Here is a 12895-nt window from a genome sequence, read left to right as displayed (position 1 = left end):
GATATGAAAGACATAACATAGGCCAATTTTGTAATCAATTGGAAAAGAATGACATAGCAAATAGAGAAAGGTCCATAGTAATTATAAAATCTTTTAACTATTCTATAAATCTTATTGATTAAGAAAAAAAAACTAGTGACTAAGGTCAATTGGAATTTTTTTTTTAATATCTCCCACCAAAAGTGCAAGTTTTATTAAGCAAATCACAAACATAAGCTATCAATACATATTAGTAACATTTTCATAAAACATCCAAATATGAGTTTACTTTAATTTATTCAAACATTGACTGAGTATTTAGCATCCTCAAACTGTAATGGTTGCCTCTAATAGTCCTCAACATGCTCTTCTCACTATTATTTATTGATGTAGTAACACTCTTATACCGGAAAAGATTCAACTAACACTAGAGAGATATTATCTTTCATCTTAGTGTCAGAATTGGTGTACATATCATCATACTTGTATATTTCTTGCAGTGATCTTGAAAGATTGACTATTCTTTCAATTATAATTCGAGGTACTTTTGTTGGATTAAGAGACTCTTTGTTTAGATCCTTCCACGCTTTCTCTACTATCTCTTGTAGCTTCTCGCATGCAACTTTTACATTTGTGTCATTCTCTTTCATGTAACTTTCCACAGTAGAGGCAGTATGGTCTCTCCCTTGCTCCAGCTAAATTTTTTTTAAGGAATTGTCAAACATTGTTGCTAAACTATTCTACCAAAGGAAGGGTGTCAAATATGTACCTCATGTGATCTTATATCATTCAGGAGTCTACCAATTAAACAACAAGCTTCTACAGCCTTGGGAAAAGTTGAATGCCAATCGAATACCTCTTTTGTTGCCACTTCTCCCAAACCTACATATGAGGCACAGGAGACAATAGAACACCCAGAGGATATTAACGAATTACGCAAGTGTTCGTCAAGTGATGGTACATGTCGCTCGATACCCCACCTAGCTTCTTCAAGATAAGATATCACTTGAGCCTTCATCTATGTAAACCATGGGAAAACAAACTTAGTATATAATTAAGTTTAAAGGTTACATAAGACATTATCGCTTTCCTATCAACGTACTTCATCTTGAAGATATAGCACACGGTACTTCTCATTGAGTTCCAACTCTTCTTCAAATTCTTCACAAGTCTTTAATAGCTTGAGATAATAATCTTTCAAGTATTCTGGTAAACAATCAACGGCTTGATAATTCCACCTAAATGTAAGAAAATACATTCAAACATATGATCATGGTATTCACAAGTAACTTATCAGGTTGCATTATTTCTTACATTTTCAGTAGGATTCATTTTACAACATTTTAGTCCTTCAGGTGTATAGACAATACAACAACATTTTAAAAGGATACAAGAAACTATTAGAATTTTGATATATGAAAAACTAACCTTTTGATTGCCTCGGTTAATAGAGTACACTCTTCCAAGGTGCCATAGTTATCATAGATATCATCCGTAATTGATAGAAGAGAAATCATTTTGGAGCAAATCACTCGTGCACGAGAATGTTGAGGCTCAAAATATATTGAAAGAATCCAATAATAACCTTCCACAACTCGGTCACGAGTAAAACTTAGAGACTTAGCAAGTGCTAAATCTTTCCACCATCTTGAAATATGTCATAATAGGAAAAAATAAGTATACATAATAAAGTAAAACGATTAGTTTAAATCACAAATACAAATAAAATGCAAAAACTTATAATTAGGAAACTAGAAGTAACAAATTAACATAATGTATGAAAATTAAAATTCATGTAAATAATAAGCACTAAAAGAAATTTATTAACTACAAAATGCCCATTTTTAAATTCCTTCCAAATGTCTAACTATATTTACAAAATAGATATTTGAGAAAATGTGATGATTATAACGTTGGTGCACATGTATTCACAAACGTTGAACAAATATTTCTTAGAAATATTTAAATTTACTTACATTGAAATTTTCTTCAGCTCCTCTTGATGAAGAGATTGTAGTAAATTGAAATTCAACTTTGCAAGTTCTAATATGACATTGTTTCGCATCACATCTTCTTGATAAATAAGTATATATTTTCTTGCCAAGAGTATTTTGATTCTTCGACATATTGGTAACTCAAGGAAAAGAGAGACCTGTGCAGCTAAAGATTGTTCAAGTTCACTCAATAAGGATACAAGCCTAGGCTGTGTAAATGACTTGGCTTCATCAAGTATAGTCTCTCCATGTGTTCCAAGATACGACACATTATATAAGCTTAATAATCCCTTGGCATCTCCATTCAAGGAAGATATAAAGCTTCCATTGTCATCTTTAAACTTGTTAAAAATATCTACAAGAGTGGGTAAGAAATCAATAGTTTGTGTTCATAAAAACTATTAGTTATTAGTATACTATAGCAAGCTATATTTAATGATAATTTTATCCTCTTTTTCTTTGTAATAATGTGAAAGCAAGTTTTCATTTTAATTAAAATAAATCTTAAACCTAGACGTTGGCATCAATTTACCTTTTACCAATATGAATACATTGACACCTTTTTGTTCATCATTCTTTCATTATAATAAATATAATATGTGAAATTTTCTATCTAGCATATTAGAATTTTGTACCAAAATTAAATATATTACAGTAATAAAATCCTATTAACTCTCTAAGATATGGTTTATCATGACATGCCCAATTTTATTATATATATATATATATATAGCATAATAATTTTAACCCATTTTTAGTGTTACCTGCAGATACATGATATCCATGTTGCCTAAGCAATCGGAATCTTAGTGAAGTTTCATAAAGCCCATAGTTCTTATCATCAACTTCATAGATCAATCTTAGCGCTTTATCTATTTCATTCTCGAAATGGTAGTCCAATCCAAGCATTTGGATTGAATCAATCAAATTCATAAGCTGCAATATGTCACTAGTGTCCTCGAACATGCTCTTTACTTCCACCTTTAATTCTTCCACTCTCTTTATCGTCCTTTGAGTGGACTCCTACGTAATCAAAATGATTAGATATACATCCAACAATATCACTTGATCACTATCTATTTATACATAGCTAATTAACATATGTCTCTACTAACCAAATTTCAAAGTTTAAGAAATTCGTGAGGAACATTGAATGAATGTGAGAAGGTTATAATTGATAATACCTCTGCATGAGAGAGTGAGTTTTGGATAAAATAATCACCCCAAATGCTTGGATGAAATTTTGATGACTTACGAACTTTTGCTTCTTCATCACCAACAATAGTTAGTAGTGACTGCTTCTCCATTTTTTTTTGTGGTCTAAAGCTACCTCTCTCTCGATATTTATAAGATCTCACATTTCCAGTTTCCTTCTCATGTATAATTTTTCTTTTAATTTTATGGCGTTTGAGTTGAGGACATAATCAAAGATATTGATTTCTAAATTTTAGGGTGTATGGAAGAAGAAATTACAACATTTTGTGACATTTTTTAAAGCATGTGTAAGCGTAATAAATTGTTTACGTATTAAATATAAATTGTTATTCCATAAATATTATTGATTTAAGAGGTGCTCATCACATTTGATATATAAGAAACTTTAATTGTTGTTGCTGGTATTACATATGTATTTGCATATGTCTAAAGAAGTCGATTGTGAAAAATTACTATTAATTTAACTATAAATGTCAAAATTATTTATCTCATTTAAGATTTTTTTATACACGTGCATGTTTTTTAAAGAACGTGCACTTTATTTTTAAGAACGTGTGCCGCAATGATATAATTCAAACGGTCTTTTTAATTTAGAAATTGATTTGGATAATCTTAAATATTTCTTTGAAAATTAAGTTAATGGAATTAGATTGTAATTCGAGAACGATTTGTTAAAGACTATTTGGATTTAGATATGGTTTTGTTTTTAACTTTACTTAAAAAGACTTATATTAATATAGATATTTTCATTTTTTTAATTCATGATATCTTTTATGTCTTTCTAGAATTTTGATTGTAATCTCAATAATCCTTCTATCAAACAAAAGATTTTCTATATTTTATCGATCGCATCTCGGAACTGTCATGCCTTGGGGAAGTCCCTGTCAGAAGAAATTTTGATAGCATCTCCCATATACGGATGACAATCTAAAACTTTTCTACAAAGCCCTTAGGGCTCACACTCATCAGCCAACACGGCTGGAATATATATGACATACAAAAACAAACAATCCACACAGTTATAATATGACAGCCTCCGGCTGTCATCACAATATGAAAAGAAATCAAAAACAAACATCCAAACTTACCTCTTCTACCGACTGACAGGCACATAGCTAAACATACCAAATAGAAAATCCACCGAGCAAGAGCAAAAGTTCAACCATTACAATACCTTAAGACTGTTGGTGCAACCTTAGGTCAAGGTTGACCTGGGTGACCCGACTTGAGTTGACCTGACTCGAGGTATATTTTGATGTTTGACAAGAATAGAGAAGTTGTATTTTGATGTTTGACAAGAATAGGAACTTGGGGGATTGTGGGTGCAACCTTTGGTCAAGGTTGATCTGGTTGACCCGACTTGAGTTGACCTGATTCGGGAAAAGTCCAAGTAGGGAGCTTGGCACGGGAAAAGTCCAAGCAGGGAGCTTGGCACGGGAAAAGTCCAAGCAGGGAGCTTGGCACGGGGAAAAGTCCAAGTATGGAGACTTGGCACGGAAAAGTCCAAGCAGGGAGCTTGGCACGGGGAAAAGTCCAAGCAGAGAGCTTGGCACGGGGAAAAGTCCAAGTATGGAAGCTTGGCATGGGAGGTCGGAGAGGGCTCGGTAGCTCGTTCTCTGAACTGGATGGAGTCGGAGAGGGCTCGGTAGCTCGTTCTCCGGACTAGGTCAGAGAGGGCTCGGTAGCTCGTTCTCTGAACTTGTTGGAGTCGGAGAGGGCTCGGTTACTCGTTCTCCGGACTAGGTCAGAGAGGGCTCGGTAGCTCGTTCTCTGGACTGGATGGAGTCAGAGAGGGCTTGGTAGCTCGTTCTCCGGACTAGGTCAGAGAGGGCTCGGTAGCCCGTTCTCTGGACCGGACGAAGTTGGAGAGGGCTCGGTAGCTTGTTCTCCGGACTAGGTTAGAGAGGGCTCGGTAGCTCGTTCTCTAGATCAGGAAGACTTTAGGTTTAAGGCTGGGTATCTGGATCGGTCTGCTGACCGATCCAGTGAAACACTTGGTTATCTGATCGGTCTGTGGACCGATCAGTAACCACACAGAAACGTTCTGTGAGTAATCTGATCGGTCTGGTGACCAATCAGTAATAAGGCTGATCGGTCCACAGACCGATCAGGAATCGCAACCAACTCTTTGTGAGAGTTGGGATCGGTCTGGGGACCGATCAGCGTAGGGCCTGATCGGTCCCCTGACCGATCAGATCCATCCTGGACCGATCAGGGTGGAGCCTGATCGGTCCAGGTCTAGCCGTTGAGACACAACGGCTAGATTTCTTCTTTCTTCTTCTTCGCAGGTTCATATAAATCAAGGGCCTCTACAGTAGTTTTTTTTTTTTTTGATCTTGCTCTTGCTCCTTCTTGTTCCTTGCGATCAGAGCTTTGCTGAGCTCTCCATTACTGAAGCTTCGTGTGAGCTTCCCTCGGCTGGACTCCAACTGATCAGTTGCTGCTGTTGTTGGCGTGAAGTGGTTGCTTCATCACCAGTCGACGAGAAGGCAAGCATACTAGTGTTTTTACATTCATATTGTTCTTGGCTTCTTGCTGTATTTCTTGTACACTGATCTTGCTGTTGCAAGAGAGATTGTGGCGAGATTTCTCCACCCAGAAGGAGTTTTCATTAGCCGGTTCTCCGGGGTCTCATCCACCGACGGATTGATAGGATTTGTCCACCCTACGGACACGCCGAGGAGTAGGAGTATCATCTCCGAACCTCGTTATATCGTCGCGTTTGACGTTTGATCTTCTCCATTTTCGTTTCTATCTTTTATTTCCACTGCGCTAACTCAAATTGTAGGAAGAAACGTGAATTTGGGGTCGGCTATTCACACCCCCCTCTCTAGCCGCGTCCGAAGGTCCTAACAAGTGGTATCAGAGCGAGGTCGCTCTTCGTCGGATTAACACCCGGGGGAGCACGAGCTAGAGAATGGATCAACTTGGAGAAGACATCACGATTCCACCCTTCTACGATCGCGACGACTTCGTGTATTGGAAGGTAAGAATGAAGTATTTTCTTATGACTAACCTAGTAAATTGGAATTGTGTACAAGTAGGTTTTATTCCTCCGGTGGATAAAGAAGGAGAACCTCTCGAGAAGAAGAAGTGGATGAAGGAACAAATCCACCAATCCATAATCAACGACGAGGTAACGAAAATCTTTGAATTTTCATTACCTAATAATATCTTGTGTAAGATATGTAATACAACAATGCCAAGGAGTTGTGGAACAACTTGGCTAAGTTCCATGAAGAGAGCTCCAATTCAAGTTATGAAGAGGAGTCAAGTGAGTCAAGTAGCTCACATCATGGAGGTATGGAATTAGAAGTTGAGGGCTACTCAACATCTAAGGAAGAAGAGGAGGAGAGTTCTTCTTCAAGATTGGAGCAAGAAGAAGAAGCCTCTACCTCCGGAAGGGATGAAGGAGAGAGCTTATATCCATCCTCAACCCTAGGTAACTCAAGTAACTTAATTTCAAGTAAATTACATATAATGTGCTTTGAGTGTAGGGAATATGGGCATTACAAAAGTAAATGTCCAAAGAGGATTAGGAAAACTCTACCGGCACCAAAGGTCAAGGAAGCCGGAGTTCCGATACGCAAGGGCAAGGAGCACGTGGTGTGCTTCCAATGCAAGCAAAGGGGACATTATTGGAGTCAATGTCCAAGGGGGAGGCAACGTCACAAGGACAAGAGACCAAGCACATCTATGGGGGGAGCTAAGGCAAATCCTAAGGTATCCTTTAAGGCATATTCTTGCAATTCTAATAAGACACATGCTAGTAGTTTTATTGCAATTGTCAAGCATGATAACCGTAGAAACCGATACATGGGCTTAGGTGCCAAACATGTTAGTCTAGATAAGGATAATGCTAGAAATGTCAACCCTAGAGTTAACTCATCTAAGGTTAGGGAAAACCTAGATAGGAATTGTTACGCTCCGCAAGTGTACAGAAATGTCGCAAGTAATATAAAAGATTATCGTATCCACAGGGACTGGAATAAGCACTAGAAATGTCTCAATGCGAATTAGCTAAACAACTATCCAATCGTTTCAAATGCAAAGTATGGGTAAACAAATCTAATATTAAAGATCAACAAACAAGAGTTTAGTGTTTTGGGTTATGATAAAGGGAGATTCTAGGAGCTTCGGTTTCTTTGTAAGATTTCTTGAATGTAAATGGTTCACCAATTCTTTTCCCTCAATTGTCAAACACTTGTAGAAAGTTGTCAGTTCTCTCTTGCAATAGATAACCGGCTAAGGACCGAGAAATGTATCTAAATATGATCAATTAGATGTGAACCTACGTTATCCTTACACAGAAGCGCACCTATTACTATGCCTTCCTCGGATATCAACATAGAAGCCCACAACTTATTAATCTATCAAGATACAAGAAACTAATCACAAAATCCATCCTACTCTCTTGAATATTTCTATTTCCTCTTCAAGATTATCTCTCAAACGTCCTTACACGGGCTTGCACCTGTCACGTGGATCCCTCGGATGATCGAGTGAGAGTTTATCTCTACAAAGTCCACAAGAAATCCAAACAATCAATCAAGAATGAGAATTAAGCACAAATCACCATTAATCATTCAAGATCTAATTGATACAAGCAAGACAATGTCATTGAAACAAGAAAAATGGCAAATCCATAAGAGATTACATCAATCCATCATACAAATACTCCCTTAATCCTAGAATACAAGATCTACTCCATGAATCGAGGAAGAAAACCCGAGGAAATAAAGATTACAAGCATTTCTTAAATCCCCAATCCAAGAAACCAAGAAGAGGGGGAAAGAGAAAACTTATCTACGAAGAAGCCTCGTCTTCGGATCCAATCCTCGCTCCGGAGTCGAAATCGTCAAGATCTCCCTTAGAATCGCCCAGAAAACCTCCCAAGAATGGGAGGAAACCACCGAATCTTGCCTTCTCCCAAAGGGGGAGAGATCCCCTTTCAATTCATGAAGGAAGGTTTAAATAGAGGAGGAAATCGGGCGCCACGACACGGCCGTGTGAGATTCACACGGCCATGTCCAGTTCCTTCTCTGCCAAAGCTACACGGCCGTGTGACTCCACACGGCCAGGACCCTTCTGCTCTCTGGAAATGCTACACGGCCGTGTGGTGCACACGGCCACCACCTGCTTGGTCTCTGGAAACTTTACACGGCCGTGTGATGCACACGGCCACCACCTGCTTGGCCTCTGGAAACCTCACACGGCCGTGTAGATCCACACAGCCATGTAAGGCTTCTGCTCTGATTTCTTCAAATCAAGACACGGCCGTGTGGGATTCACACGGCCATATCCTCTTCCCTTCCTGTTAAGACTACACGGCCATGTGTGGTACACGGCCTGATGATCTCTCCCTTCAATTACTTCCAAGCTTGCCCGAGGACGCATAATCTTCACCAATTTCGACTCCTGTGTACAGAAAATGCACAAAAAGCAGAACTCCGAACCAAAAGAGTAAATATGCTAAAAGGAAAGCTGGAAATATAAAAATGCATAGATCAAGCATGCTCAAAGTATGTAAATGTGCGTAAAAACATGCATAAAAGAGTATATAATCTACGCACATCACACCCCTAGACTTAAACCTTTGCTTGTCCTCAAGTAAAATGCTGCAGTCTAAATTCATATGTTCTACAACACATTCATAAAACCTAGTGCACTTTCCTAATTCTATCAAAAAGTTTCATTAACAAGCATGATCATGAAAACAAGTAAAGTATGGTTCAAGCATAAGAATCTTGTGCACAGTGTAAAAGTAACTCAATATCCTTCAAGTTTCAATCCATGTCCTAGTCAAGTCGTCATCAGATTTGAATTCCTAATGTTTCCAGTGAAAGACAAGTAACTAGTGATAGACACTTACTCACCATTCACTTGGTTCATATTTCTCAACTAACCCAAGGTCTCAAAGGTGTGCTCAATCTCAAGAGAAGCTAAGCAGTCATTTCCCCAGTAATCTAACTCGGTCTCAAAGGGGTGACTTGCTAGATCCCTCATTGACATTTTTTTATCCTTTTTTTTATAAGTGTTTGCATTGTGCAAAACTTATTCACAAATGTACTTTTAGCACACATGTTGGGATATTTTGATTTTTTCCAAATGAGCTTTAATGATTTGAGCCTCATCCAGTAACCAAAATGAAAGTTGAGAAATCACCATGGAAACCAAGTACTAAGCAAACAAGATGAATCATGACTATTTCAATGACATCAACTATTCAAGCATCAAGCACAAGTATAGTGAAGATAAAATCCTTAAGGTTGAACCAAAACTAAAACTCATCACCATAAGATTCTTAGCTTATTAATGCTTCCCAAGATAGAAAAAAGAACTACACAAAATTTACTACTAGCATCATTCGAACATCATGAATCAAGACAATAATCGTGCTAACATTTCACTTGAATCCAAGAAAGCATATAAGTGAAGATTTGATGTTCTAAAAAAAATTTTTTTTTGCCATGATTATTTCAAAAACAAGCAAAATCAAGCAAAATAAAGCAACAAGCAATGAAAATAAGAACCAACATGAAAAACTAGCAAAAACTAAAAACTGAAAACCAAACTAAACAGTACATGACACCCCCCCAGACTTAAACTTTTCATTGTCCCAATGAAAACTAAAAACAATGTGGAGAAGATTTATGAAATTTAGAGAAGTTACCAAGTGATGAGCTCCAAATGGTTGACATTCATATTTTAAAAATACTCCTCTATCCAATGCTCACATTCCTCTACAACTTTGAATTCTATAAAAATAATAGACAAGAAAAATTAAGTAGAGGATACATGTTTATTATAAAGAAAGAACTAAAGACATAAAAGAAAATAAGGAAAATGAACTTGGGTTGCCTCCCAAGAAGCTCTTGTTTAAGGTCATTAGCTCGACCACCTTATTAGATTCATCGAAATCTCTCTCTTGGAGGGGTAAGATATTTTAGAACCTTCTTACCAAGGGTTCTTATTATGGAGGGAGCTTTCAATATTGGAGTTAAAAAGTGAAGTATCACCCTCTCCATCTTTGCCTTCTTTAAAGTTCTTTCAGGTGGTCGAAGACGGTTCAGTATGAGCTTCCAATTATTGGCTTCTTGAAAACCTCCACACCAAAAAGAAAAATAAACCTCCCACAAGCATGTTATATAAGAAGGAACTAGAACCATATTAGTATGAATTGAGTATGTATCAAAAAATGAATCACATCCAACAAAATCAATTATAGGTACATCTATGAAATTTTCTAAAAGATCACTAAGAATACTAACCTTGCATTGTTGAGATGTACCTGAAAGTTATAAACAATGGGATGTGACTTCTTCAGAATTATATAGTGTCTCTAGCTCAGACTCAAATGGTGGTGCTTCTGAAAATGGTGATTCTTGGCACTTTGCTTCCATTGCATAAGTCCCTACACAATTATCATCAACCAATTCTATTCTTACACATTCCATAGTATCAATTGGTTGTGTGACCAAAGGAGGTGATCCTTGGGGCATATCCTCCATAGTACATGTCCCTACACTTTTATCCACCACATCATCATCATAAGTAGTGAAGAGTCCACTAACATCAATATCATCAATAGAGGAATCAACAACTTTATTGGAATTTTGTAGTAGTAGTCGTAAAGCTAAGATTCCCCGTTGTACCATTAGCTCTTCAGAATCTTGTGTTGTGGTCTTCATCTGATTGGGAGCAAGAGTATTTGAGTTTTGGGAGTCGTCCCAAACAATTGGCTCATCAAATTGTGAACGATGTGGTCCATCTAATGAAGAATCATCCTGAAATTTTGACAAACCCTGATTTACTTGGAAAGTATACTCAACATTTTGTATGTAGTTGTAGTCCAAATTTTGTTGATTCATCCAAAAGTGATTATAATGTTGAGGAGGGTCAGAGATCTGCTGCTGGAATAATGACTGCTCACTCTGCTCTGAAATTAGCTGGGGTTGAAGGTACTGAATTTGATGATCTTCCCAGTCATAGCCATAAGAATTAGGAACTTGCTCATATGTATCTTGATATTGAGGTTGAACCAAACACTGAAGTTCCAGAGTTATAGCAGTCTTTTGAAAAAAATGGCAAATAGCAGCTGGATGAGATGTGCTACCACACACTCCACAAAGAAACTCAAATTGATCATCTTCTGAACCATAATATTCATCAATGGAAGATCTTACGCTCATGGGTGTCAAAAATTCTCTTGAAGCCCTGCTTGACATGTTAGTGCTCTAGATATCTAAAAAAAATTACAATCAAAACTAAAAATGTAGAATTAAAGACAAGAAATAAATTGCATAATGAAAAACAAGAAAGAAAATGCAGAATTTAAATTGCATGAAAGAAAGTGCATAATGAAAACAAGAAAGAAAAGATAAAAGGAAAAAGAAAAATGTCTAGAATAATTCATATGCTAAAGATTGCAAGATATGTTTACAAAAGAAAAGAAGAAAGAAACTAGATCAAAAGAGAAAACAGAGAAAAGTTAGATTAGAGTGCTAGAAATCAAGAATGCAAAGTTAGAATTAGAATTAGAATTGCAACAAAAAGAATTGTCAAGAATGTTATTCAAGAAAAGAAAAGCTTTTAGAAATAGAATTCTAAAGTTACAACTATGAAAATGTAAAGAAAGAAAGAAAAGTTATGTTTAGTCTAACTCAATTGATAATTCCTAATGTTATAACGCAGTCCCCGGCAACGGCGCCAAAAACTTGTTACGCTCCGCAAGTGTACGGAAATGTCGCAAGTAATATAAAAGATTATCGTATCCACAGGGACTGGAATAAGCACTAGAAATGTCTCAATGCGAATTAGCTAAACAACTATCACATCGTTTCAAATGCAAAGTAAGGGTAAACAAATCTAATATTAAAGATCAACAAACAAGAGTTTAGTGTTTTGGGTTATGATAAAGGGAGATTCTAGGAGCTTCGGTTTCTTTGTAAGATTTCTTGAATGTAAATGGTTCACCAATTCTTTTCCCTCAATTGTCAAACACTTGTAGAAAGTTGCCAGTTCTCTCTTGCAATAGATAACCGGCTAAGGACCGAGAAATGTATCTAAATATGATCAATTAGATGTGAACCTACGTTGTCCTTACACAGAAGTGCACCTATTACTATGCCTTCCTCGGATATCAACATAGAAGCCCACAACTTATTAATCTATCAAGATACAAGAAACTAATCACAAAATCCATCCTACTCTCTTGAATATTCCTATTTCCTCTTCAAGATTATCTCTCAAACGTCCTTACACGGGCTTGCACCTGTCACGTGGATCCCTCGGATGATCGAGTGAGAGTTTATCTCTACAAAGTCCACAAGAAATCCAAACAATCAATCAAGAATGAGAATTAAGCACAAATCACCATTAATCATTCAAGATCTAATTGATACAAGCAAGACAATGTCATTGAAACAAGAAAAATGGCAAATCCATAAGAGATTACATCAATCCATCATACAAATACTCCCTTAATCCTAGAATACAAGATCTACTCCATGAATCGAGGAAGAAAACCCGAGGAAATAAAGATTACAAGCATTTCTTAAATCCCCAATCCAAGAAACCAAGAAGAGGGGGAAAGAGAAAACTTATCTACGAAGAAGCCTCGTCTTCGGATCCAATCCTCGCTCCGGAGTCGAAATCGTCAAGATCTCCCTTAGAATCGCCCAGAAATCCTCCCAAGAATGGGAGGA

The 12895-nt window shown here is 37.0% G+C and overlaps 1 protein-coding gene across 1 annotated transcript; it reads right to left on the bottom strand.

Annotated features, from left to right (window-relative positions):
* Positions 1–266: 266 nt before the first annotated feature.
* LOC121993830 (beta-eudesmol synthase-like) lies at positions 267–3280 on the bottom strand. The gene is made up of 7 exons (XM_042548125.1): positions 3158–3280; positions 2738–2996; positions 1956–2328; positions 1408–1626; positions 1082–1217; positions 749–997; positions 267–674 (listed from the first exon to the last, which is right to left on the bottom strand). The coding sequence occupies exons 1-7, from the start codon at positions 3278–3280 to the stop codon at positions 381–383; spliced, it is 1653 nt and encodes a 550-aa protein (XP_042404059.1). The 3' UTR covers positions 267–380.
* Positions 3281–12895: the final 9615 nt, after the last annotated feature.

Source organism: Zingiber officinale, chromosome 6A, assembly GCF_018446385.1.
Source record: "Zingiber officinale cultivar Zhangliang chromosome 6A, Zo_v1.1, whole genome shotgun sequence".
NCBI lineage: Eukaryota > Viridiplantae > Streptophyta > Magnoliopsida > Zingiberales > Zingiberaceae > Zingiber > Zingiber officinale.
Note: the sequence above shows the minus strand (reverse complement) of the source record. Positions and strands in the feature narration are given on the sequence as shown.

What these genes read in the sequence shown, in the direction of transcription:
- LOC121993830 (XM_042548125.1), bottom strand. Translation starts at nt 3,280, where the DNA reads ATGGAGAAGCAGTCACTACTAACTATTGTTGGTGATGAAGAAGCAAAA. An exon ending in TGCTATATCTTCAAGATGAA is followed by an intron (nt 998 to 1,081) that starts GTACGTTGATAG and finishes TGGTTTACATAG; the next exon opens with ATGAAGGCTCAAGTGATATC. An exon ending in ATGATATAAGATCACATGAG is followed by an intron (nt 675 to 748) that starts GTACATATTTGA and finishes AAAAAAATTTAG; the next exon opens with CTGGAGCAAGGGAGAGACCA.